This window comes from Mauremys mutica, chromosome 23 (genome assembly GCF_020497125.1).
Source record: "Mauremys mutica isolate MM-2020 ecotype Southern chromosome 23, ASM2049712v1, whole genome shotgun sequence".
Lineage (NCBI taxonomy): Eukaryota > Metazoa > Chordata > Testudines > Geoemydidae > Mauremys > Mauremys mutica.
Genome location: NC_059094.1, coordinates 9,009,091 through 9,034,544, shown reverse-complemented (window position 1 = coordinate 9,034,544; position 25,454 = coordinate 9,009,091). Strand labels below are relative to the sequence as shown.

The 25,454-nt window shown below is 52.9% G+C and overlaps 1 protein-coding gene across 2 annotated transcripts in view; it reads left to right on the top strand.

Annotated features, from left to right (window-relative positions):
- Positions 1-25,454, top strand: part of PTPRU (protein tyrosine phosphatase receptor type U) — a 277,217-nt gene that overhangs the window by 152,824 nt on the left and 98,939 nt on the right. For both annotated transcript variants that reach the window (XM_044998066.1, XM_044998067.1), the window contains exons 8-10: positions 1,606-1,914; positions 20,707-20,816; positions 22,746-22,947. In XM_044998066.1, coding sequence (XP_044854001.1) covers positions 1,606-1,914; positions 20,707-20,816; positions 22,746-22,947 — 621 coding nt within the window. The remainder of the gene's footprint in view (positions 1-1,605; positions 1,915-20,706; positions 20,817-22,745; positions 22,948-25,454) is intronic.

Sequence of the window (25,454 nt, the reverse complement as noted above, 5' to 3'; positions counted from 1 at the left end):
AGTGCTGTTCTGTGCCACTCCTGGCTGCTTGCCAGCCTGCCCTATTCAGGGGAGGAGCCCAGGCCTTGCTGTCCCACTGGGCTTTTTCCTCTCTAACTCCAGAGTGACTGCAGCCTCTCTCCCCGCAGCCCCCTTCTGCGCTCAACCTCCTGCCTTTATAACCACCACCCAGCTCTGGGGGGCGGGGCGTGGCCAGGCGGGTTCTACGCTGCTACGATAAAGAACCTCTGTGCTTGCTGTTGGCAAAGCCGCCTGGCTCCTCATGAAATCAGGCATCTGCTACCGGTGCCAATTGTGAGAATGGGTTAAACTTCTCCCCAACGACGCCGCTGAGTCGATGCCCTTTTGAGAGCCCGACGCCGGCCTGATAGAAAGGTGAGGTCCCTGGTCACACAGGCCTATTACGGGTATTGGTTGGGGGATGCCTGGAAAGACCTGTCTGTGTGCTTCCGTTCCCCACCCCCGGCCACGCTCGGTGAGTCCCTGGGACGAGTTTAGACCTCCTGAAAGAACACAGCCCTCAGGTGCGGGGGTGGAAGCCCCCGAAAGGAGGAGGAGGAAGACACCATGCCCCACAGGGTTCACCCTCTCTGCAAATGGGATTGTGTGGGGCATGCTCAAATGGTCCTCCTTGATGACGGAGCCTGTAGGAGATAGTGAACCCCCGTGAGATGCCTGCTATAATATGGTCCAGGGAATGGGGTCATTGATGGACGACCTGCAGAGGGCTTTGGGGTCTGGTTGAGCTGGGCTGGGCAGTTTACGTTTAACCTCACCTGCCTCTCTCCAGTCTGGAAGGTTGCACTGGGATTCTCTAGCGGGAACTGGTTCTCTTGAGCGAACTTCCATGCGGTCTGCAAGGAGCATCCTGGTCCTGATTCTCCTTCCCCCGTGCAGCCGTTACGCCAGCCTAGTGCATGAATGGTCTGATCCGGCAGCTTGTTACGCTCCCTTTGCACTGGTGTAAGTGATAGCCCAGGGTGCAGGGCAGTGGAGAATCAGGCTCAAAGAGAATAACCTAGCTGCTGGTATTTTGGGACTTCTCCTTCTGGTGTGGAAGTGCCAGAACAGCCAGTGGCTGCTTAGCTGCCTTTCTTGGTCACCCTCCATTGGAGGAAGTCAAGGTGAGGGGATGGTGAGGACTCACGACTGGGGAGGATGAGCATCCCCACATTTCCGATGGGGAAACTCAAAGGTGAAGTGATGTGCCCAAAGTCACATCACACAAGTTCTTTCTTTCGTTCTTATCTATTTGAGCTGTTCATCTAGGGCCTGATTCTCGTTTACACTAAGGTCCTTTACATCACTGTGGCAGTGTAAAGAGACCTTAACTGGGTGTAAGTTACGTTTACACCTGCTTTGTCTCCTTTATGCTGCCCAGAGCGGTGTAGAGGGGCCTTCGTGTCAATGAGGATCCAGGCTCTGCTTTGCTAGACCTGGATCTTCCTGAGCAATCGGGCTGCACCGTGGCCCGGCGTTCACTAGGATCAAAGCTGGGGCTCACCAAATTCATTTCCTTCGGGTCCTGCCGCAGATTTAGCCCCGTTGCCCTTCCTGGTGGATGGTTTCCCTTGTGTCATGCCTCTCTCCCTCTCTCCCTGCCAGAGCCCATGAGGGCCCCCAAAGGCCTGGCCTTCTCTGAGATCCAGTCCAGGCAGCTGACGCTGCAGTGGGAGCCGCTGGGCTACAACCTGACGCGCTGCCACACCTACATGGTCTCCCTCTGCTACCGCTACTTCGTGGGCACCAGCCACAACCAGACCTTCCGGGAGTGCATGAAGATGGAGCACAACGTCCACCGCTACACCATCAAGAACCTGCTGCCCTACAAGAACGTCCACGTGAAGCTCATCCTCTCCAACCCCGAGGGGCGCAAGGAAGGGAAGGAGATGATATTCCAGACGGACGAGGATGGTAAGTGCCAGCTGCTGCCCCTGTGCGCTGGGTCGCCCTCTCCTTCTGCCTCTGCACCAGGTAAGCCCCAGCTTGGGGCAGGGCAGGAGAGCACGCAGAGAGGGCACTGAGGGACCCTTGCATAGCCCCTCTGTGCGGCGGAGAAGGCCTCTGAGCCAGCCCATGCAGGCGGGGAGTGTGATGACTGGGGCAGTGCAGGGGATGGGCTCTGTGATATGTGCATAGGCCATGCAGTGGGGTTGTGGTCACTCTTCCAGTCCATAGTCTGGAGGAGCAGCTCCGAGGTTGGAGGTGTGCAGTGTGGTCCCGTCCCCTGGCCCCGGCGTGTGGGCATGGACTTCAGCTCCCCAGGCCCATCCCAGACATAGGCCAGGGACTCACACGTATGCGGCTGACGTGAATTTCACCCGCAGTGAGCATGGCTAAGGGATGCAGGGAGGGATGTTGCAAGCACAAAGGTCTGGAAGGTTGGCAGAGGGGCAGAGCTGGGAGTGGGCAGGTGCGCTGAGGAAAGGGGAGTCCTGGAGAAAACTCATTCCCAGCAGCAGGGGAGGGAAAGATCAGCGAACAGCTCGGGAGGCCCAGTGAATAGGATACAGGGTAAAGTGTTTTGAGAGAGACACGTAGGGGCTTGGGGCCTGGACTGCAGAAACCCCAGAGGTGTTTGGGGAGGGATAGTGCAGGGGATGGATGGATAGGTAGGGTATGCGTGGAGACAGACAGAAGGACCATGCAATGGCAGGGAAAGTGAGACGGCAAAAGCGATGGAGGAAAAGAGGGACCAGGGAGAGCGAGAGGGGTGCTGCAATCCCAATGGAAAGCCATGTGTGTCCCCGGTCACTCCCCCTCCGGGCAGTGAGGGCAGGTGAAGCTTTGTATCATTGCCTCACCAGCCTTGAGTTTCCATAGTCCATCTGTGTCTCTTCCCCTGCGCTGCCGCTCAGCAGACTCCTCCCGTGGTGGGGGAAGGGGCTCCCTGGGGCGATTCCAGCCTGCGGGAATAAAGCACTGCCGTTCGGGAATTCACCCACAGCTGGAAGTGGCTACCAGAAGAGGGGATTTGTCAGTACATTGGATGGTCAGAGGCTTGACCACACTTCTGTTCATTCTGAAATATATTCCGGAGACCAAATAACCAGCGTCAGTCAGCTTGATTGCTCTAAGCCCGGTACAGGAGAGAGGTTGTATACAACAGTGGTCTCTGGGAAGCCCTCTCATGCAGCCTGGCCACACTCACCTGGCATAGCAGGTGCTGAAGCCATCTTTTTATGCCCTGCCGGTTTACAGTTAAGAGGTACTATGTGCGCCATCTGAAACTAGATTTAACCACAAATAGCACTGAGCACACACATTACTGCAGTCCCATCGCTCAATTTGGCCTATACCTTTACTATAATCCCGTTCGCTTGTGCTAGCTGTCCCACACCGCCCTGCATTAGCTGAAGAAAGCTTTGGCTTAAGCAGACAGGAAAGCCATCCGGATCAGGACACAGGATCATTTTACCACAGCGAGAGGAAGGGAGTTGTTCTCACAGGGCAGTCGGCTTTCTGCCTTGTTTTTCTGGTACCCCTTATCTCGCTGTTCTGAACACGTATGTTGCAGGTACCCAGGCGCGTGAAGGCACCTGCTAGGTCTGTCCTAGGGTAGAACAATCATATACCTTGTCCTGTTCCTTGGGGATGTTCCAGTGCTGCCCTGTGAGAACAACTCCCTTCCTCTCGCTGTGGTAAAATGATCCTGTGTCCTGATCCGGACGGCTTTCCTGTCTGCTTAAGCCAAAGCTTTCTTCAGCTAATGCAGGGCGGTGTGGGACAGCTAGCACAAGCGAACGGGATTATAGTAAAGGTATAGGCCAAATTGAGCGATGGGACTGCAGTAATGTGTGTGCTCAGTGCTATTTGTGGTGTGGATAATACCTGTTGTTAATACACCATCGCTAAGCTAGCCAGCTCGGACTGGTTAGCAGGACTCTCACACACCCACAACCCCTGGCTCGAGCAGGCCGCTCGGCCTCTCTCCTTCCTGCCCTACAGTCGTCCCTCAGCCAGCGCCTCCCCCTGTGCAGTCTGTCCCTGTCCGGACTGAGCGCCGGATTGGGTTGCTCCATGCTGGGCGGCGCCCGACGGCCTGGCTGCTCTGATTTGTGTCTTTTCAATGGAAGGGCTCTAGTTCTGCTTCCAAGCGCAGGTAGTGGCCGGGTGGTAGGTAAAACGTGCTGTGCAGGACAGGGCACGTGTTGGGGCCCAATCCTGCACTCCTAAGAGCGCTGCTGCGTGAGCACCAAGTTGTTCTGCCCGGTAGCAGGAGTGAGGTCGAAGAGGGGATCGCCTCACTACTGGGAGCAGGGTGGTGCTTAACCCTACACAAGCCCATCCTCCACCCCCGTCCCGGCCCTTTTCGCCGCGTGCTCCCTCAGGTGAGGGGGCTGGCGCTCGGGGGCGGGTGTGTGCCTTTCAGAGCAGAGGGCTCCATCTCGCACTTACCCTGACTTGTGCCAAGTGGCACTTTCCACCACCGCTTTGCGTAACAACCTTGTGCATGGCCTTAGGACTGGCAGGACCAAGACAACCAGGCAGCGCTTTTCAATTCTCCATCAGAATTTCTAGTTTTGTCGCATTTCTCCTTTGGCAACCAGATTGTCCTCAGCACCGAACATCCTTGGTCTTTGTTCTTCTTGTTAGGGAATCGAAGCCTAATAGCAATCATAATAATTAAAATAATTAGTACCTAGTGTTTAGGCAGCCCATTTCACCCCAGGCTCACAAACACTAATTAATTAAGCCCCCGTAAGGTAATTATTAACAGCAATAAAGAGTCAGAGGTCAGCCTGCCTCGGTTATCGGCTTTGTTTAGCTGGCCGGTGTTTGTTTAGCTGGCCGGAACAAGAGCACGGCCGCGTGGTTTCGTAGCATGTGAATGAGCTGCCGGCTCTTCGTCGGATGACCCGTGTGTGTGGCTGAGAGTGCAGCAGGCTCCGGCTCCTGGTGGAAAGTGTTTCCCCAAACCATCCGTGCACAAATTCTCTCACGTCATTCCCAGCCCTGGCCCAAGACAGACACGACCTCGAGGCTCAGCACTGCGGTGGGCTGCATCTTCTGAGAGGGAGCCAGTGCTGCTCTTGCTGGCAGGACACCCGGGCAGGTCTCGCTCATCTCCCTCCCCTTGCTTGGAGTCTGTGTGAAACCCCAAGTCTCTACTGCTCTGGGTCCGTACACGCTGTCGGCGGTGTTAATACGGAGCCATCGGGGCCCCCTTACGTCACCCCCACCCGAGCTGTCGTACATTTACTCCAGCTCTGCACCAGGCTAGCCAGCCTCTTCCCCTCCCGCCCTCGTTCCAGGGAGCTGAGATTTCTGGCTCGGGGCAGGTATCACCGGGTGGGCGGGTGACTCTTGTCTCAAAGCGCGTTGAGGCCGGAAAAGCCAAAGTCTCCCAGTGTGGTCGGAGCCCTGGGGACAAGAGGCCCTGCCATCAGCACTGGAACCTGACTGCCCTGTGCCGAGACCTAGCTCGTCCCCCTGATGCTGAGCCAATGGGCTGGCCTGCCCGTGGCATGTTAAATAATAGTTTCTGTGCCTCCGGAGAAGTCCCCGTTCTCATGCTGGTGCTTTGCTAGAGAGGCTGCCTCTTAGCAGCCACCAGAAATTAGAGATGGAAAAAAACTATTCCCAGCAGGTCGGCTAAAGCAGTGGTTCTCAAGCACTCCCACGTGGGGCCCCCTCCCTACTCCCATGTCCCCAGCAGCTCGCTGGCACTTCCCTCCCTCTTAGAAAGATGGGAAACGCAGAGTGGCCCAATGCCCAGGCTGAGTTCCTAGGATCTAGACCGTCCCAGGACTCCTGACTATTGCAGCACTGAAGTCAGAGGGAACTTTGCCATTTAATGGGGCCAGTGTTTCAGCTTTAATAACAAGGAGTCAGATGCAGCTGAAGAAGTGGGGTTTTTACCCACGAAAGCTGATGCCCAAATAAATCTGTTCGTCTTTAAGGTGCCACCGGACTCCTTGTTGTTTTGGATGCAGACTAACACGGCTGGTATTTCAGCTTTGGCCCCTTCCCTATATTCTCCAGGGCTTTATCCAGTCGAGTTTTCAACGTCCCAAGAGACCGGGTTCCTGCCACTTCCCAGCGCTGCAGCCTAATCGAGCAGGAAGCGTTGGCTTGACATTCAGCATCCATTTCCCTCCTCTCTCACGCGGTGCCAGGCAGGGATTAGCTGAGCAGTCTAGCCCTACAAAGTTAATTTCGAGCTCTGAAGATCCAGATAATGTGACATGAAATCCAAGACAGAGCCGTGTTCTAATGAAGTGGAACTGGTACAGTATTTCAGGAGCCAGCCACAGGAGCTGTACGGTGTCCCATGGGAGCTCAGGGAAGGTAACTTCCACTAATGACTCATTATGCTTCTGATATACCAACTCCCTTCTCGCTACCCAGCTCTCAGCCCCCCACATGTGCTGAGGGACTCGGACGGCTGAAAGGGCTGCATGCACCGGGAACCTGCCACCTGCTGGGCGTGCAGTAATGGTGGCTTTGGTTGCATGAGGGCCTGATCCTGCGCTGTGCAGGTGCAAAGTGTTGGGCCTAAGAAGACAAGGCGTAAAGAGTGGAATGGGGCAGGGGGCGCCAGGCAGATCCATGTGGCGTGGCTGAGGGTGCTACCGGGCAGCCCCCTAGTTACAGGCGCTGGATGCTAGCTGGATCCTGGCTATATGAGTGGAGCCGCCGGAGCAAGGACTCAAAGGGGCGAACCTTATTAGCAGTAAGGGTCCTGCTTAAATCCATGTCTCCGACATGTCCATCCTCACCTGGTACGTGAGGCACTGACTGGGCAGGCATGCACGGGCCGGTGATGTGGAGAGCTGCACCCGGTCATGCTGGTGCATAACAGCTTTGCAGATCCTGCTGGGAGCTGCGCAAGGACGGCAAGGGACGGGGGCTTAAGCAGCAGGACGTTCAGGAGTGACTCCTGCAGAGAAAGGCCCTGGATGAAGTGGAGCGTCTGGGCTGCACAGAGGGGCAGGAGAAGGCTCTTCCAGCCATTACAAGCTTTTGGGTTTGCCTCTGAACCTGGACCTTTTGAGGTTCACCCATCACTTACAGTTAAGTTGCCTAAGCACGAACAGAATGTGTAAGACCTAAAACATGCTGGCCGGAGAGCATCAACAGCCCCCTGCCCCTCACTGGCATCCTACCCTGTAATTACTCCCGATTTGGCTCAGGTCAGAACATCCTGAGGGTGCGTCACCCATTCAGTGGTCTCTCTAAGCAACAGCATGAGAGCTAACCTAATCTAAGCAAGAACAGGATAGGTACCGACGTAGTCACAAGGGAACGAGCTGCCTGTGCCTGTCTTCCAAACTGTAACCTTAGCGTAAGAGTTTACAACAGCAGGTTACAAGGTAATTAATCTCTGCGATATGTTTTAGCCTCAAGTATTAGCAATTAACCTGGAGGAATGTGTAATTACTAAGGACAGTATTAGTGGACAGTATTTAATTTGCAGACTGTGGAAGCCCAGTGCATTGGCTCTGACTCCAAGGAAGGTTTATCAGATCCGCCTGTCTAGGAAGCTTAGCAAGGAAAACAAAAATGGCAGAGACTGTTGCAACACTTGATTCCTTCCTGGGCATTTTCAAACTTCACTCTTAATCCACACCCCACTGTTCGGTCGGGCCAGGAGTCGCTCTAGCCCCAGGCTATGCTGTGTAGAGACGACAAAGTTCTTCTCAGTGACCAGCGTTTTTGTAGAAAAACAAGGTTTTGTCAAAAACAATGGTTGTGGGATTTTTTTTTAAAACAAAAGTATTAATATCTTCAGCAGCAGCCAACCTGCCAACATTTCCAGGTTAACATAGAAAATGGTCTGGTTTTGGTGGCTGAAAGCTGAATTGTCTTTGATTTGCAACAAGAAACACAAAACACTTTTCATAGGAAATTTTGGAGGTAAAAGAATATTATTTTCTATGGGGGAAAATATCTTTTCCCGACCAGCCCTAATGTGAAGTTTCAGGTTAGACCGTAGGCAGCGGCTTATGCTCAGTCCATGAGCCGTCTTCTGACATGCACAAATGTTTAAGCACTGGTAGCACGCAAAGCAGCTGGGAAGCTGCCTTTCTTTTTAGCCTGCTCCATTAGGGCTGGGAGAAGGAGTCCTCAAAAGGCGATGATCCATCGTGACCCAGCCAAGTAAAACCTCAGCGTCGCAGATTCACGCTCCATAGAAACGGAACATCCTGTCTAGTTGCTGACCAAGAAGGGGCTGAGTGCTGGAGACCATCCTTTGAACCAGGGGTAGGCAATCTATGGCACGGTGCCGAAGGCGGCACGCCAGCTGATTTTCAGTGGCACCCACACTACCCGGGTCCTGGCCACCGGTCCGGGGCATTTTAATTTAATTTTAAATGAAGCTTCTTAAACATTTTAAAAACCGTATTTACTTTACATACAACAATAGTTTAGTTAAATATTATAGACTTTTACAACGCGATCTTCTAAAAATGTTAAAATGTATGACTGGCACACGAAGCCTTAAATTAGAGTGAATAAATGAAGACTCGGCACAGCACTTCCGAAAGGTTGCTGACCCCTGCTTTGAACGATGGAGACGTTAGGTCTCTTTGCCTGTGACTGCCTCACTATATCCCCAGAACACCCGCTATGAGCAGACGTCGCGACGTAAAAGCAATCTCCTCAGCGCGCCAGAGTTCGAGGCTGCCATTATTAATTCCATGGCTGCACCGTACGGCCCCCGACTCAGACTGTCTGTCCAGCTAATGAAAGGCTCTGCCCCAAAGAGCTTCCAGTCTAAGTGGACAAAGGAAGGATGCTCATTCCCACTGTACCGGGGGCAAGGTGCTAAAGCCCAGAGCGATTCGATGACGTGCACAAGGCATCTGTGGCAAAGCTGGGACTGGAACCCAGATCTGTTGAGTCCTGCAGTATCATGACCACAAGAATAGCCGTTCTTCCTACGCCCAACCCTACAGCCGCCTTCCCGAAACCCTGCTCTGAACCTGCCTGATGTATCCACGCCCACCTCAGCACACCCAGCTGTTTATTTTTGAACTGTAATTGCTCCAGCTGTTTTTACCATGCTGTGATGGCTCCAGCTGTTTTCTTATTGTGCTGTAATACAGTAGCTCCAGCTGTTTCCTTGCTGTACTGTAATCACTCCAGCTGCTTTTCACCAGACATGGATTAACCAGGCTTTTTTTTTTTCTTCTTCCCCCTTGAGTGAAACTTGATACAATATACAGTCTCTCCCTTTCAAGGGATCAATACATCTCTGTATGAGCGTGGATCTATTGTAAATTATACATGTGTATTTGTCTCACTTACATATCTGTCCGATTTATCTAAATTAGCTCATGATTGTGCATGAAATGCAGTTCCCGGGTTTGAAACCAACATCGAGTAGAAACACATTCAGATTTTTGGTGGCTTTGTTATGTTTTTTCATGTTAAAACCTTAGCAGAAAAAGGTTTGGAAAGTGCCTATGTAAAAATAGCCCCTTCTCAGTCAGCAAATCCGTCCCCTGCGTGTATCCAAAGTTAGATCTGCGGATGTTAGTGGCTGAGATAAGTCTCTGCTGCTTTTTATTCCTGGGAGCCCTGCAGAGCCAGCTCAGGCCTGGGTGAGCGAGCTGGATTCTGTTCCAGGGAATGCATCGTCGTCAGACTTGTTAAGCACGTTCCAATTGCAATCACGCTGAAGACGACGGGCCGGCTTCCTTCCTGATGGGGGGAAATTTTTTCAGCTGAGTTACACGGGAGTACAGAATTTGGCCCGGCAAAAGTGCTGTTGCTAGTGATGCTGCATGAGAAGAAAGACCCTGGCTTGGCTTCTAGAGAGGCAGCATGATCCAGTGGAAGGCACCAGATTGGGGCTGTATTCCTGTCTCTGCCACATGCCTGCCCCTGTGACCTTGGGCAAATCACATCATCTCTCTGTGCTTGTTTCCTCTTGTCTCTTTAGACTGCAAGCTCTTTGGGTCAGGGATTGGCTCATATTCTGGGTATGTCTACACTGCAAAAACACGTCTTCCTGATTCAGATTATCTAACCCATGTTAAAAGAGCAGTGCAGACGCGGTGACTCGGCTTTTGACTTGGGTTAACAGCTGGAGTTAAAGCCTATAGGGGAGCCTGGACTAGAACTTGAACCATTAACTTGAGTTAAAAGCCACGTCTTCACTGCTATTTGAACTAAGGAACTAACCCTAGTTAAAAACACACCCTTTTTTGCAGTGTAGACATGCAAATAATGCAAATAATAATAAGTAATAATAGGCTGGGCACATCTGATCTGGAAAGACGGAGATACCATAATCCTGGAGCCCCAGGACGCATTTCACGGAGTCGCTTTCCCAAGCAAGCACCATGTTGTAAACTTTTAAAAACTGTAACTGGAAAGAGTTTCTCTCCTCCTGTATCTGTCCCACGCTAAGAGCAACCCAGGATTCTTATTAAAACATAGGCTGGAAATCTGTAGCGAGCAAGCGCCTGTGCAATTAACTAGGGCGGTGAAGGCTTGTGAATAATAGGACCCTTGATTGTGTTTTATTTTGGCTTTTTTGACATGAAGCAAACTTCATTTGCATATCCCTGTTTGTATATCGCCGCGGAAGGCTGGATGTTCCTGGATGAGTCATTGGAAAAGAAATTGCCAGGTACGGCGTGGAAAAGAACAAAGAGAGGATTTTTTTGTTGAGGTGGAAATGCCGTTGGGAAGGAGGCAGGAGGGTTGCTCCTCTACTTGAGTCGTTCCGTATAAAAAACAGTTGCCTCCTCTTACTGTGGCGGTCTGAAAGATGCCTGGAATCCCCTGCTCCTGAGGCGCTGTGGGATGGCTGCCCAGATTTTCCCAGAAGGCACTGGTACAAACATGGTTATACAGCATAGGACAGGTGGAGGTGCACACACGGTGTTGGCTTGGATAAGCTCCTCTATGAACACAGGTCAGTTGTGTTTCTTGTGACCCATCCAGAGTGCTGTGACCTGGTTGCAACAACACAATTGTGTTTGGAGTGTGAACATTGCCTGGGCATTCTGTTTGGCCCATCTAGATACGCTGGAATCCAGGATCCCTCTGTTTTCATTCCATGGAACATCAGTATTTTCCATCCCGTCCAATGGGAGTGGGTCCCATTCAGCAGGAGTGAGAACTGGGCTTCTGGCTCCAGTCCGCCTAGGGAGATCAGCAGAGTTTTGAGTAGTTCACTGGATGTGGGTCTTTCAGATGAGACCTTAAAAAGCAAAACAAAAAAACGGGGTCCCATCTGCTCTGCAGTGGCAGTAAACATCCCATGGCATTTTAGTAACAGTAGTAGCTGCTGTGTTCTGTCATCCTTGGTCAACCTTTCCTCTCCTCCCACTCGTGTGCATTGTATGGTGATTCACTTGGGTTTTGCCTTCTATGCCAGAGGTAGCCGCATTGCAGTGGTAATCTGTGGTAATGACTGGTAAAGAAGTGCATATGCACACACCCACATATTTCCACACGCATACACCCCCATACAACCACACACACACGTGTGCAAACGTCTATATGCACACACACCGCTACATGTGTGCACATCCACACATGCAGGCACATATGTGTGAATGCACCCCGCCCACATTCACATATAAGTGTACACACACACACACATATTCACATGCACAGACACACTCAGATTCACATGCATGCATCCATATGCGCATACACACGTGTGTGCATGCACATCCCCCACACGCTCACACACACGTGTGCACATGCACTCGTGCACACGCACTCACGAACACACATGCGCCCCCACATCCCTCGAGCTATCACGAGCCAAAGTGCTTGGAGCATTTTCTTCTCTAGAAGGATAAAATAGTGGAGTAATTAGTGATGCACCACTTAGGAGAGCAAATCATTTTGTACTTAACAGGCAGGCGTGAGTGTGTGTATGTTGCTTTATTTAAAGTGTTTACGGAGGGTGGAAAAAAGGCTCGTGAAAGGATTGAGTTTTGGCACAACAAAAGCATAACTCCTCCTCCATTACCGTGGAGTGAAAGCCTCTTAAAGATACAATCGATGGAAGAATAAAACTCCTGCTGCACACACACACTTTCGGCAATCTCGATGCACGGCGGCGTGGTGCCCGGTACTCAGGAAATCACCAGAGTTCACTTAAACTTCTGTGTTCCGATGTTTATATGAATGTCAGCAGCAGTAATAGTTGTACATTACTAAGTCAGTGCCGCTCAGCAGGACAGCCGGGTTGGATCGAATGCCTCTTGCCTCTTGAGACTTGAGTTCCCATTGAGATACAGGTCACGTGAAATGAGCCATTTCCCCCTCCGCTAGTCTACATAGTTCTAGCTGGATGTTTGATTGACCTGCCTTGGAAAATCACTGCACCGATTCAGCAGTGCCTGTGCAAGTATAAACCCTGGATCAGAACAGCTGACGGGGTTACAGGTCAGGACGGAAGGGCCTCGGCAGAGGCTGCGTGCGTGCGGGCTCTGGACTGGAATAGCTGGAGGGGCATCAGCAAAGCTGCGCAACCAGGCTCCAGACTGGGATGGCAGGATAAGACGGAGGGACATTACCCGAGCGGCAGGGAGCTGGGAATGATGGGTCAGAGGGTACTGCTAGTTGCACGGATGGAGTTGGGTGTGGATGTGTGAGCCAGGGCTGTCAGCATTCCACCACTGGCAGCAAGATTGCAAAGAAATAATAAAGAAAAGGGTCCCTCTCAACTGACTCCAGAAACAAGGCTTCTCGCAGCAACCTCTTGACTGATGATGTGGCTACCTGGTGCCGGCTCTGATTCCTCTAAGCCAGTGGTCCCCAACGTGGTGCCCGTGGGCGCCATGGCACCCGCTGGGGCATTTATATGCGCCCGCCTAGTGCCCAGCAGGGGACCTGCCGGGGACAGAGAACTCAGGCTGCGGGCGCGGTGTTCCCTGTTCCCGGCAGGTGCGGGGCGCACCTAGTGTCCAGCAGAGAAGAGGATCTGGGGCCCCGCGCCGGCTGGGGACAGAGTACTCCAGGGCTGCAGGCACCGGTGTTCTCTGTCCGTGTGGCTTTTCTCCGGCTTCTCTCTTCTCTCTGGATTCATATATTATGTAATATTAAATATTTTTTTGTATTATTTAATGTACAAATACAAAATAAGCCTTGAAAAATTGTTGGCGCCCGCCACGCTCTTCTGAAAACATGAATGTGCTACTGGTCACAAAAGGGTTGGGGACCACTGCTCTAAGCCATCCCAGGTGTGTATCCCAGGGAGCTGAGGAAAGGACACCTCTGGCCCAGAGCACCCGTTACAATGAGAGCAAACTTGGGCCCAGAAGACGATGCGTGGGAGGCGGCATTGGCAACGAGCACCACGGAGGCAGAGGTGGTTTTGACCATGAAGGCTTGTGAGGTGGCTGGTGGTGGATTTGGGCTGGGAGAGATGGATGATGGGGGTGACCACAAATGAGCTCGCAGTGAGGATCCCTGGAAGATGGTACGAAATCCCAGCCCATGTGATTTATGCTGCTTTGGTTTTGTATCTCCGACTTTGTGCCGCAGACCCTTGCTCCCTGAATTTTTCCCATTTTTTTTTAACCCGTGTCTGGAAGAATCACCTACATTGAAAAAAACCCTTACTGCTGAAAACAAAACCCAAACTTGAGTATCAGGGAGTCACCAGGGAGCCAGCTGTTACACGCGCCTGTTCTCTCTGCACCTCTCGCCCTGGGAGAGGGAGCTTTCAGAACGGAGCTCAGGAAAACCTGCTGCCTTACAGAACATAGGAACTGCCAGGTTGGGTCAGAGCCACGGTCCATCCAGCTCAGTAGCCTGTCTCTGACAGTGGCCAGCACCAGATGTCTGAAAGGAAGGTGCAGTAGTAAGATGTGGGGTAATTTGCTTCCCATGGAAGTCCCTATGAGTTAGCAATTGGCGATCCATTGAAGGGTGAATTTATGCATCTCTTCTACAATGTTTTGTTGGCATTAACTATTTCAATCCTGGATGGTCTTGTTGTCCATAGAAGCATATTTAATGACCTAGATCTCCTGGATGATCCAGCATTCAATAGGATGGTGAAGGAATGTTCCCTGTAGCATTGTGAAAGGTGTGCATTATTTGATTGGGTTTTTTTGTGCACACTTGTGGTCTGCCTGTGTGTGTAGTTATTGCTATTATTGATTATAATGGAACCCCCAAAACTGTGCATTAATTGGAGTGTTATTTGGAGCAATCAGAATGATCTGTCTGCCCCCATACGCACTCCCCTATCTATCTACCGCAATACAAAGAATACATAATACATGTGTCTGCATATATTCTGCACTCCTGTCTGTGGTATCAGAGCAGCCCCTACGGGGTGCTGTGAGACTTAATTGGCGACTGAAGCCCATTGAGATCTTCAGATGAGAGGTGCTCTGGGAGAAAGTATCGGTTCCAGGCTGCCACGGAGGGTTATGTCTCGCAGCAGAAGGGGAATGTGCCCTGGAAGACTGTGCTCCTGTGTCCTTTGCGGTGAAATGTCAGGTGCATTCCAAACGCTTGTAATTAAATGGAGCATTTGCATAGTGCTGAGCACGGTTTCAATTTGCAGATGAATTCTGTGCATTTGTTTCCAAGAGAGAAAAAAAATCTCTCTCTGCCCCAAAGGTTTCCCTAATGCTCCATGAATTTAATAAGTGTCTTGTGTACACGTGTACGACATGGCGCTGCTGATTCAATTAACTTGTAAATCAAGTGGAAATAGTGTATTTGCACGGCGGGAACAGTGCGTAAGGCGATCCCTGTCCTGTGGCTGGGGAATGAGGTCTGAGCAAAAATGCTGTGAGAAAATTGTCCGTGGACGTTTGTTCGAAGGAAGAACTGAATTCCCTTCACCTGCAGCCGCCTTCCGGGTGAGGGGAGAAGATCGTATCCCATCAAACGCATTCACTGGCCGAGATATTCATGGACATGATCAATGTTCATGAAAAACTAATTTTGACTGTGGTCTGAAGATTCAGCATGGTACTAAGCACGTGCCTAGCTTTTAAACATCTGAAGTGTCCTATTGACTTTCAGTGCAGTTACTCAGGAGCTTGAAGTTAGGCACATGTTCAAGTTCCGTTCTGAATCAGGGTCTGGTATTCATACTGAGATCCCGACTCCTGAGTCCGCTTTCTCCAATCAGGCAACAGAATCACTTCCATATGACCTCCGTAGCCAATGGGAATTGGCCAACACACCTTGATTATTGAGTACCCACACAACCAGACAGCTGTGAAACAGCTACGGGGTGAGAATCGGTTGGAGAGTGATAGCAAGTCATGGATAGAGTTGAGGGAATCCTGATCCTCTCCCAGACAGAAGAGGAGCAAATGCATTGAAACCAATAATCTGCAGCTAGACCCAAAACCACAAGAAACTCACCAGGTTTTGTCAGGAAGCCGAATCTCTGGCCAAGGCTTGCAAAGCGTCCTGAGCTGAGTTTCCAGTGAGTCTTGGCAGAGCGACAGCTTTGCATCGAAACTGAAAATGCCTATTCAGTGCAGAACTAGGAGTTGCTCAAGGCTTTTAACTGAGGTCTTTCTCTTCCTGGTCGTTTTAACTTAAAGTGGAACCCCAGGGCAAGAAGTTTATATGGCTCAAGCCCCTGTGAACCCAAACCACCGAGCTCAACAAAACAGCTAGCCATGGCCTTAATGGAGCATACAACCCAAAAGCCTATTTTCAAACAGGCAATTTCAGGAGGGCCCAGCTAATGGCTGTTAATAGTGGTTTTGGACTTTTCATCCGTGCTGTTCTTTCGGCGGCTCCGTCCCTGTGTGCGATGTGTAATTTTTTTTGTAAGTGGGTATAATTGCTCCCTCTGTCTTAAATTAGAGGGTGCATTTTTCAAGCATTAACGCCTGCAGCAGATGATACGACTCATGAATTGTGATCTCTGCAAAGCAATTGCCTGTTCTGTCCTCCTTAATAAGCACCTTGGGTTGGGGAGAGAAAAAAGAAATCCATGCTAAACGAGTGACTATCGATCTTAGTGTCTTCACTTGTTGTTGCTGTTTGTGGTGGTGATTATTATTCTTATTGCTAATTAGAGGGAACGGTGGTGCCATGCCGAAACTGCCAAAATGTTTGCAGATCAGATCTCATGTGAGGCTTTTATCAGACTGGGCGGAGCAGTGCACAGCACAATCTCCAGGCTTGGGAGAGTGAAGAATACAAATGTAACCCATGCTAACATAGTGTGGCTCTCTGTCCCTCTCAAGTGGCCAGCGTGTGCCTAAAATTTCATGAGTCTGCTACTTCCTTTGTGCCTTTGGCTGAGCCAAGTAGAGGTTCACGATTTTTAGATCCAGAGTCCTTGGGTTCAAACCCAGCAGACAACTGATTCTTCTGTCAACCTTGTAGAGTCTGTACTGGGGCATAGGTTGGTTCATGTACGTCTCCCAAGGATGTACATTTTTCACACCCCGAAGGGTCGTACCTAAATGGACCTAAATTTTAGGCCTGCTGTGCACTACAAAGTTAGGTCAATGTAAGCTGCCTTGCGTTGACCTAGTGTGCATGTGTCTACACTAAAATTTGCCTCCCACTGCTGTACACCGACGTAGCAACACCACCTTCCCGAGCGACATTGAGCCGTGGTCGATGTACCGAGGGTGATGCAATGGGAGTGTAGATGCTGTGTTAGCGATGTTGACCCTAACAGTCCTCCAGCAGCTGTCCCACAAGGCCCGACACTGATTGCTGTGGTCACCCCTGTGAACTCCATTGCCTGGTGGTCATGGTGACCAGAAGTTCTCCCCCACTCCCTTTAAAGCCGTGTGACTTTTTGAAATGCCGTTTCCTGGCGAGCGCACCTAGCAGCTCCCCATCGTCGTGTGCAGCTGCCCAGCTGACCACGCTGGCGACACTCTCCAGACACGCTCCGGCCTAGAGCAGACAGGAGGTCTGTGGGGAGAAGAGGTGTGCAGGCCCAGCTATGGCCCAGCCATGGAGATGTGGACACCTACAAGCAGATTGCACTGGGGATGGAGGACAGGGACCAGCAGCAACACCGCATGAAAGCAAAGGAACCGCGGCAGGTGCACCAGAAGGCCAGGGAGGCCAACAGTTGATCTGGTGTCGAGCCGCAGACCTGCCACTTTAACAAAGAACGGTGTGCCGTACTTTGGGAGACCCCGCCACCACCCACACGAGAGATACTGCCGAGGAGCCTGAGTCCCAGGCCTCTGGCGTGAACAGCGAGGAGGCGGTGGAGGAGGAAGGGGGACATGCGACTGGATGGGAGCAGCTATGCCATGTGCCAGGATCTGTTTTCTGGTCAGTCCCAGCAGTCAATCATGTGTCAGCCCAGTGGAGGGGAAGGAAGCTCGGGTAAGCGTGTAAATGTATTTCCCATTACAGTGATGTACTGATGGTGCCCCCAAAGTTAGCAGGACACAGCTATCAACTTTTCATTAATTTAGGTGTGGGGGGGTGCCAAGGAATTTGTTTACGTGCACCGGGATGTCCCTTGAATCCTCCGGAGAGAGATCCGTGAAGCGGGCATGGAGTTACTCTGCAATCTTCGCCTGAAATTAAGGACAACCACAGCATCACATATACTGACCTGTGAGAGCCACGGCTGCTCTATGTTTAGGTAAAATGTTCTGTTCTATTAATTTATTGAGTTTTTAAAGTATTTGCTTTTAAATTGCACAGATTTTTCTTTTCACTGATTTTGTTACTGAATAAAATTCTGTTCTTTGGAAAAGAATTCATCTTTATTAGTTCACAACAGAGCGCCTAGCTGTTCTGAAAACTCCCACTCACTTGTTACTGTACAGTGTGACGCAACTCATAGGATCAGTAACAGACACAGTGTAACCATCGTAAATGTACAGCAAGCACTGCAAAATCAAGCGGTGCATTAACAGTGTTACATGCTTAGATGTGCAGCAAGCACCACAAAATTCCTAACAGGCCCCAAAACAGCTGGCCTAGGGAGAGCGCAATCCACCACAAGCCTTACTGTGGCTCACTGTTAATGGGCTCTTTCAGAGCCTCCCTGAGCTGTATAGCTCTGCATTGAGCTCTTCTGATGGTCTTGGTGTCTGGCTGTTCAAACTCAGCAGAGAGCTGCTCCAGCTCTGCCCTCCACCCCAATGACAATTTTGCCCCCTTTACTTCACAGATATTGTGCAGGACACAGCAGACAGCGATAACCATTGGGATGTTTTTCTCACTGAGATCCAGTCTCGCAAATAAACAACACCAGCGTCCCTTCAATCTACCAAAAGCACATTCAACTGTCATTCTGCACCTGCTGAGCCAGCAGCTGAATCTTTCCTTGATGCTATCAAGGTGGCCGGTGAACGGCCTCCTGAGTCAGGGGAGAAAGGGATAAACTGGGTCGCCCAGGACCACTAGTGGCATTTCAACATGGCCAATGGTAATCACCTGATCGGGAAATAAAGTCCTTGCTTGTAGGTTTCTGAACAGTCTTGTGTTCTTAAAGATGTGAGCATCATGCACCTTCCCTGAGCAGCCAATACTGATGTTGGTGAAGCATCCCTGGATTTGCAATACTTGCATGGCCATAGGAAAGTTGTCGTTTCTGTTCGTATACGCTGTGGCAAGCTGGTCTGGTGCCAAAGTAGGAATGTGTGTCTGTTGCTCCACTGCAGTTCGGGAACCCCTTTGCTGCAGATCCATTCTCAACATCCCTGTAGCGAAGCAAAGACTCAGCAGCGCGGCGCCTCCTGCTGGTCATCTCAGGAATTAGCTCTTCCAGCCCGGAGCATCCTCTGCAGGCCGGTGTCTCGCTTGCCGCTGGTCCCGTGTCCCTCCCAGACCCCGGTGCCCTTCTAGATGAGGGTTCTGCCCCCGGCAGTACCCCCTTAGACAGGGTCTCCCCTCCCCGGGGAACCCCCACCCCCTATCCCTCCCTTGCCTCAGTGGCCAGCCACGGGGAGTGTCTGAGTGCTCACAGGTGTATCGAGGAATCTGCCCTGTGCTTTGTAAGGATGAAAAAATGAAAGCTGCTTTGTCTCTCAGATTCCAGACTCATCCTTAAGGGGTGTGCCATCCTGTGGCTACTCGGGGATTTTGTAGGACCTACCAAAACCATTATCCAAAGATCTTGAGCACTTTAGTAACATACTTTAACTGTGTGTGCCTTGCAAGGTGGGACAGTTATCTCCATTTTACTGATGGTCAAACGGAGGCACTAAGATGTTAAGTGATTTGCCCAAGGTCACGCAGCAGCTCAGTTGCAAAGCTGGGTACAGAAGCCAGGAGTCTTGACACCATGTTCCCTGCTCTGTCCTCTAGGCTGCAAATCTAGATTGGTAAGAGCTGCAGGTTTCTCTATGAAGCCGTAAGAGAGGAGAGTGCCCCCTTCCCACCCCACCATCTGTGGGGACGAGGGCACCAGAGAGAAGTTTATCAGAGGAATGATTCTCTCCGTCCTATTATTTATTTCTTCAGCCCAATTTAGCAGCTCCATCTGGCCAAGTGTTTCATTGCCCCGGGGCTGAACTGAGGTAGGGTCTGCTTCAATGGCAGCCAATGGAAAGGTTCACTAGTGAGCTTCGGAGCTAGTCCTACGTGGAAAATCCACCCCACGGAGCAACACGGTTATGGTGACCTAACCCCCAGTGTGGACAGTGCTATGCCGCTGGGAGGGCTTCTCCTGTCGCCATAGCTACCGCCTCTCGGGGAGCTGGAGCACCTAGGCCGACCGGAGAAGCTCTCTCATCGGCTTAGGTAGCGTCTTCATTTAGCGCGACAGTGGCGCAGCCAAGTGTAGCCAGGCCCTTAGTGTTTGTTTCCGAACTCTCGGGTGCCCCTGAGGCCATGAAGGCCCCTGTGCTGCGTTAGCCTCGGTACTTGTGTGGCCTCTTCGTTGTGGTGTCTGAGCATCTCGCAGCCCGTACAGTATTTAGCCTCGTGACCCCCCCACCCGTGGGGTAGGGCGTTGCTGTTGTCTCCGTCGGGCACCTGGAGGACTGAAGCTCCGCGAGAGCAAGGCCCAGATCCTCACTGATCTCAGTGGGAGCCAGGCTCCTGTGAGATCTAGGCCTAGGGGACTTGCCCAAGGTCACGGAGGAAGGCTGTGGCAGAGCAGAGACGTGACCGCCCCCCAGTCCCCAAGTGCCAGGACAGCGCCCATGCACTGGGCTGTCCTGATCTGAGCACTGAACTGATGTTGTCCGTTCCAAACGCTCCAGGAAGAGTCCGGCCCCTGGCGGCTTTGTGCCTTCTCCCCCTGGGCTGGGGGGAGCTGGCGGAGGTTGCAGTGACGTCTATACCTATGTAGCCTCTGGTTTCTGGAGGTTGCTGCGCGAGCCCTGCCTGTGTCCTAGCTCAGGAATGCTGCGGGCCGCATCCTCAGCCGGGGTGATTTGGTGCAGCTCTATTAAAGTCAATGGAGCTTTGCTACCTTCCACCAGCTGAGGATCTGGCCCTTTATGTTCAAAACTCCCTGTGGCTGCTATTTTCTTTCCAGCTGGGTGGGGGCCAAAAGGCCTGGGGGATGCAGGCAATCCTCAGAGAGCCACCAATCAGCCCTAAACCCTGTCCGGGCCAGGAGCTGCACCGGCGTGAGGTGTGTGAACCCGAATGCTGAATCTCCTGGGCTTGAGCCGTGCCCCCAGCATTGTCTAAAAGGCGGGTGGGGTTTTTTTTTGGGGGGGGGGCATAATGATGCAGACGTTCTTGTTTGCTTTTAACTCCTCTTTGCCCAGCAGCGCTGTCAGCGAGGCCGAGCGCCCGGTGCAGACTTGCGTCCCCCTGCAGAATTTCATCGTTCCTTTGTTCTTCTCTTCGTTTCACTAGTCCCCGGAGGCATCGCCTCGGAGTCACTCACCTTCACCCCCTTGGAGGACATGATCTTCCTGAAATGGGAAGAGCCACTGGAGGCCAACGGGCTGATCACCCAGTATGAGGTAGGTTCTACGGCATTGTTCAGCAGGAAGGGAGAAGCACCTGGGGCCGGGGTGATGGAGACACGGATAGGTTGTAAGAGAATCCTCTTAAATGTCTGTAATCCTGTTACCACAAATCTACAGCCCTGGAACTAAGACTTGGAAAGTTACCAGGCCCTGGTACAAAGCCTAGTAAAGAATAATAAAAATTACATCATTTAGCTCTCATAGAGCCAGGAGCGTCCAAGTTCTTATCTTACCTCTGCCACTGATTCACTGTGTGGCCTTGGTTGAGTCACTTAGGTCCCAAAGTGGCCTGTAATTTTTGAGTGCCTCCATTTTGGACACCCAGGGCTTGACTTTCAGAGGGCCTGATCGCCTGCAGCTGCCATTGGCTTCACCTGCAGTTGCATGTGCTTGGCACCTCTGAAAATCCGACCTAGCTCCTTTCTGCAGTTGGGCATCCAACCGTAGACGTGCCCAACATGAGAGACCACCCTTGAAAATTTGCCATTAGCCCTCCCTGTGTCTCCATGTCCCCAGAGGACAGTACCAGATACTTCCCAAGCCAGCAGTGAGGACTAATCCGTTAAGTGTTTGTACAGTGCTTTGAGAATGCAAAGCATCATTTAAGTTCTGGGTAGTGTTAGTCCCCAGACTGATGTGTTTCGCTGGGCATCTGGCAACCGGTCTGGTCCACTCCCAGCACGTTAGGCAACACAGGAGCGGTTGGCAGAGTTTGTTCCTTTCTCAGCAAGGCATTGAGGTGAGACTTTCTTTGGGCGTCTCTTTCTGCTTGGTTCAGTGCAGAGAGAAAATGTCACATTGCGGCCGGTGTGTTTCTCGAATGGGGACGATTGCGGGAGGGCCCCTCTGTGTCTCCCAAATGCAGTCAGGCAAGACTCCCTCTTATCTCTCTTTGCTTTTCAGCCTTCACGTCGGCCTCTCCGGCATCAACAAAATTATTAGAGCGCGGAACCAGACAAATGAAAAGCTGATGCATATCTACGTTCCCCTCGCTGCGGGTGCCTGAACCGCGCTGCGTGGGGAATGATGGAGGCTCAGCTTTTCATTCGGGAGCCGCCGTTTTCTATCAGGGAGATTAAGGGCTACTGCTTCGGTATTGCTACCTTCGAGCCTTGGTTTGGAGTGTGGGATCCAGCCTGCTTTTTATCCTCTTTACAATGGGGTCTCTATCTCTCTCTGTGTCCCTCTTTGAATGCGCCTGTAATCCCCTTGCAATGGCTTTTTGCACCGGAGCCCCTGCAAGAGGACAAGCCTGGTTTCTGAAGGGAACTCCTTAGAAGCCTGAGGGGGTGGCTGCTGGATGGGTCGTGGTACAGTCGGTTAGTGCACCGGCCTGGGGGGTGTGGAGCGGAGGGTTTAAAACTGCTGTTAGGTCTGAGGTTAAAAATGAAGCTCTTGGGTGCTAGCTGACCTTGGCTCCCAGCAGGCGTTTCTCCCCAGGCTGTTTCTGCTCAAGGGAGGGCCCAGAGCTGGAATGTCAGGGGGCTGCAGGGGAGGGGTGTTGGCAGGGCTGTGTGTGGGTCTCAGGGTGGCATAGCAGAGGGTGCTGTCAGGTTTCTTGCACAGTCTTGGGTCTGTCTAGTGCTCCCAGCTGGTCACTTTCTCCGGTTCACATTCAACACCAAGCTTGTTTTAGGGATAGATTGGTGAGGCCTCTTTCTATATTTAAAAAACCCAAAGCAGCTCCGCGCGGCTCCCACCTCTTCCCCATGTCTGTGTTCCATGCAGGGGCCCTCCGCTCAAGGGCCCAGATCTGCATGCCCCCCCCAAACACCGTGCTGCACAACCACCTCATACTGACCCCCTGCTCTCCCCCTCCCCTCGTGAATCCGCTCCCCCCATCAGCCCATTTATCTACCCCCCTCTCCTCCCATTTGCGATGGCAGCCAGGCGGCTGGCTCACGATCTCTCGTGTTCTCCTAGATCAGCTACCAGAGCATCGAGTCTTCGGACCCAGCCGTCAACGTGCCAGGCCCCCGCCGCACCGTCTCCAAGCTCCGCAACGAGACCTACCACGTCTTCTCCAACCTGCACCCGGGCACCACCTACCTGTTCTCCGTGCGGGCGCGCACTGGCAAGGGTTTCGGCCAGACCGCGCTGACCGAGATCACCACCAACATCTCCGGTAGGCTATCGAGAGGCTGGCTCGCTGGCTTCGGGCCGGGGAGAGGGTGGCAGGGTTGGAGAGGAGGGAAAAAGGGTTTGCTCTTTCCGTGTCTGTATCTATGCCGACCTGTGAGCCCAAACTCCCAACCCACTGTGGGCATGATAGAGCCTTGGCACAGGGGTAGGGGCGACAGCCCTGGTGACATGGCCAGACCCCAGGAAATCAGCCTCCCTGAGGTGCTCCAGCTGAGACTGCGAGGATCTTTCTTTGCATCCTGTCCTCCCCCTTCTCCCCTGGCCCTTTTCCCACTTCCCAGAGTAACCACTGATTTGTTTTCCTTTTGTGGCAGTTGGCTTCCCTGCTGCTCCAGAGGCTCAGTGCAGCAGGCAGCGATAAAGCCCCCCATTAACTTAAACAGTGCCGGGGCAGGGTCTGTCTGCTCGTGCTAACTCCGCGCTGCAAAGTGCAAGCCAGCAGGTGGACACCAGGGCTCGGGAGCTCGCAGCTGCGTGCACTGTTTAGTATGCGTGCTTTGGGAAACGTGCCGGGGAAGGACGGGACTCTGCTTCTCCCCAAGACAGGCACAGCTTGGAGAGTGGCAGTGCCCGCTTCCTGCCAGCCTGAGCTCCAGGGACCAGCCACAGGGAGAAAAGGGAGTTCACGGCTATGCAGTCATCAGCCTCTTGGTTCGGACTGCCAAAAAGCTGGTCACTCAGTGCTGTGACTATCTCTCTGCTAAGAACTAGATAGAGCCCACGGCCTCACCTCACCCACTGCCTCACCCCACCCACTGCCTCACCTCACCCATGGCCTCACCTCCCCCACTGCCTCACTCCACCCACTGCCTCACTCCACCCACGGCCTCACCTCACCCATGGCCTCACCTCACCCACTGCCTCACCTCACCCATGGCCTCACTCTACCCACGGCCTCACCTCCCCCACTGCCTCACTCCACCCACTGCCTCACCCCACCCACTGCCTCACCTCACCCATGGCCTCACCTCACCCACTGCCTCACCCCACCCACAGCCTCACCCCACCCACGGCCTCACCCCACCCACGGCCTCACTCTACCCACTGACTCACCTCACCCACTGACTCACCTCACCCACGGCCTCACCTCACCCATGGCCTCACTCTACCCACGGCCTCACCTCCCCCACTGCCTCACCCCACCCACGGCCTCACCCTACCCACGGCCTCACCTCACCCACTGCCTCACTCTACCCACGGCCTCACCTCCCCCACTGCCTCACTCCACCCACGGCCTCACCTCCCCCACTGCCTTACCTCCCCCACTGCCTCACCTCCCCCACTGCCTCACCTCACCCACGGCCTCACCTCCCCCACTGCCTCACCCCACCCATGGCCTCACTCCATGCCTCACTCTACCCACGGCGTCACTCCACCCACTGCCTCACTCTACCCACGGCCTCACTCCCCCGCGGCCTCACTCCCCCACGGCCTCACTCCCCCACGGCACGCAGCGGCTCTCAGCCAATGTCCAGTGCCCCTCTGGCTTGGATTTGAACTGGTGACTAGCTGCACAAAGAGAAATTCCTCCATCTCCTATTCTGAGCACCCCGTCCTGCCTGTCCACAGCACCCTCAGTGAACCCTCTTCCCCCGTGCACCGGCAGCCGCTTCCGCACTGTGCTAATACCCGATCCGACAGGAATCTGCACAGCCCTTCCAGGAGGCAAGAGAGAGACGTCAGCAGCAAGGCTGCTCAGTGACAGGATGAGTGTCAGCCCGAGGTGGAGACTGACCCTGCACAGTCAGGGTCTCTCCGCGCCCTCCTCCGCCGCCTACCGCTGGGCTCGCACCGTTAAATACGCCTTCCCTTGAAATGGATTCTTCATGCTCCGAAGATCCCCTCCCTCTCCCCCCGGCTACCCTGCAGTCAGAATTCAAATGGAAAACAGGCTGCCTTACACTTTACAGCCCTGCTGGGTAATTGAGTCGCACTGCGGTCCCCGAGCTGCCTTGTTTACATGACACCAGACCCGAGTTGGGGTGCTCGTGGAACACATTTCCTAGCTCACTGGAGCGGCCATGATGGGATCCATTAGCCGGAGGTGGGCCGCAGGAGGAGAAATGGGACGCTGCCGCCGGCCCTGCAGCTCTCCCCAAATGGGCTCGGAGAACCGATATTATTTGCCAGAGTGAGAAGTGGTGTCTGAGGTGGAAGAGATAAGAGACCCCGTCTGTGCTGGGGAGGGAGGACTGTGCATCTTGTTAGCTGGTGCATGGTCTCCAGCTCTGCTGCTGCTCAGCATCCAAACAGCTTCCTGGCACCAAGAACAGGCTTTTATAGCGGGGGTAAGGAGGGAGAGATTGGCACCGAAGTTCCTGCGATGAGCTGGAGAGGCGGGTGATAAATACCCGTGTCACATGCCTGGGACCACATCCCCTGCTAACCCACCCCACCGGGACTTCGGCTCCAATCCCACCCTCCTGAGCAGCTTCAGACAAAGGGGTAACAAGCTGAGCTGGGCTGGGGTGGGGGGCTCAGCTCACCTTC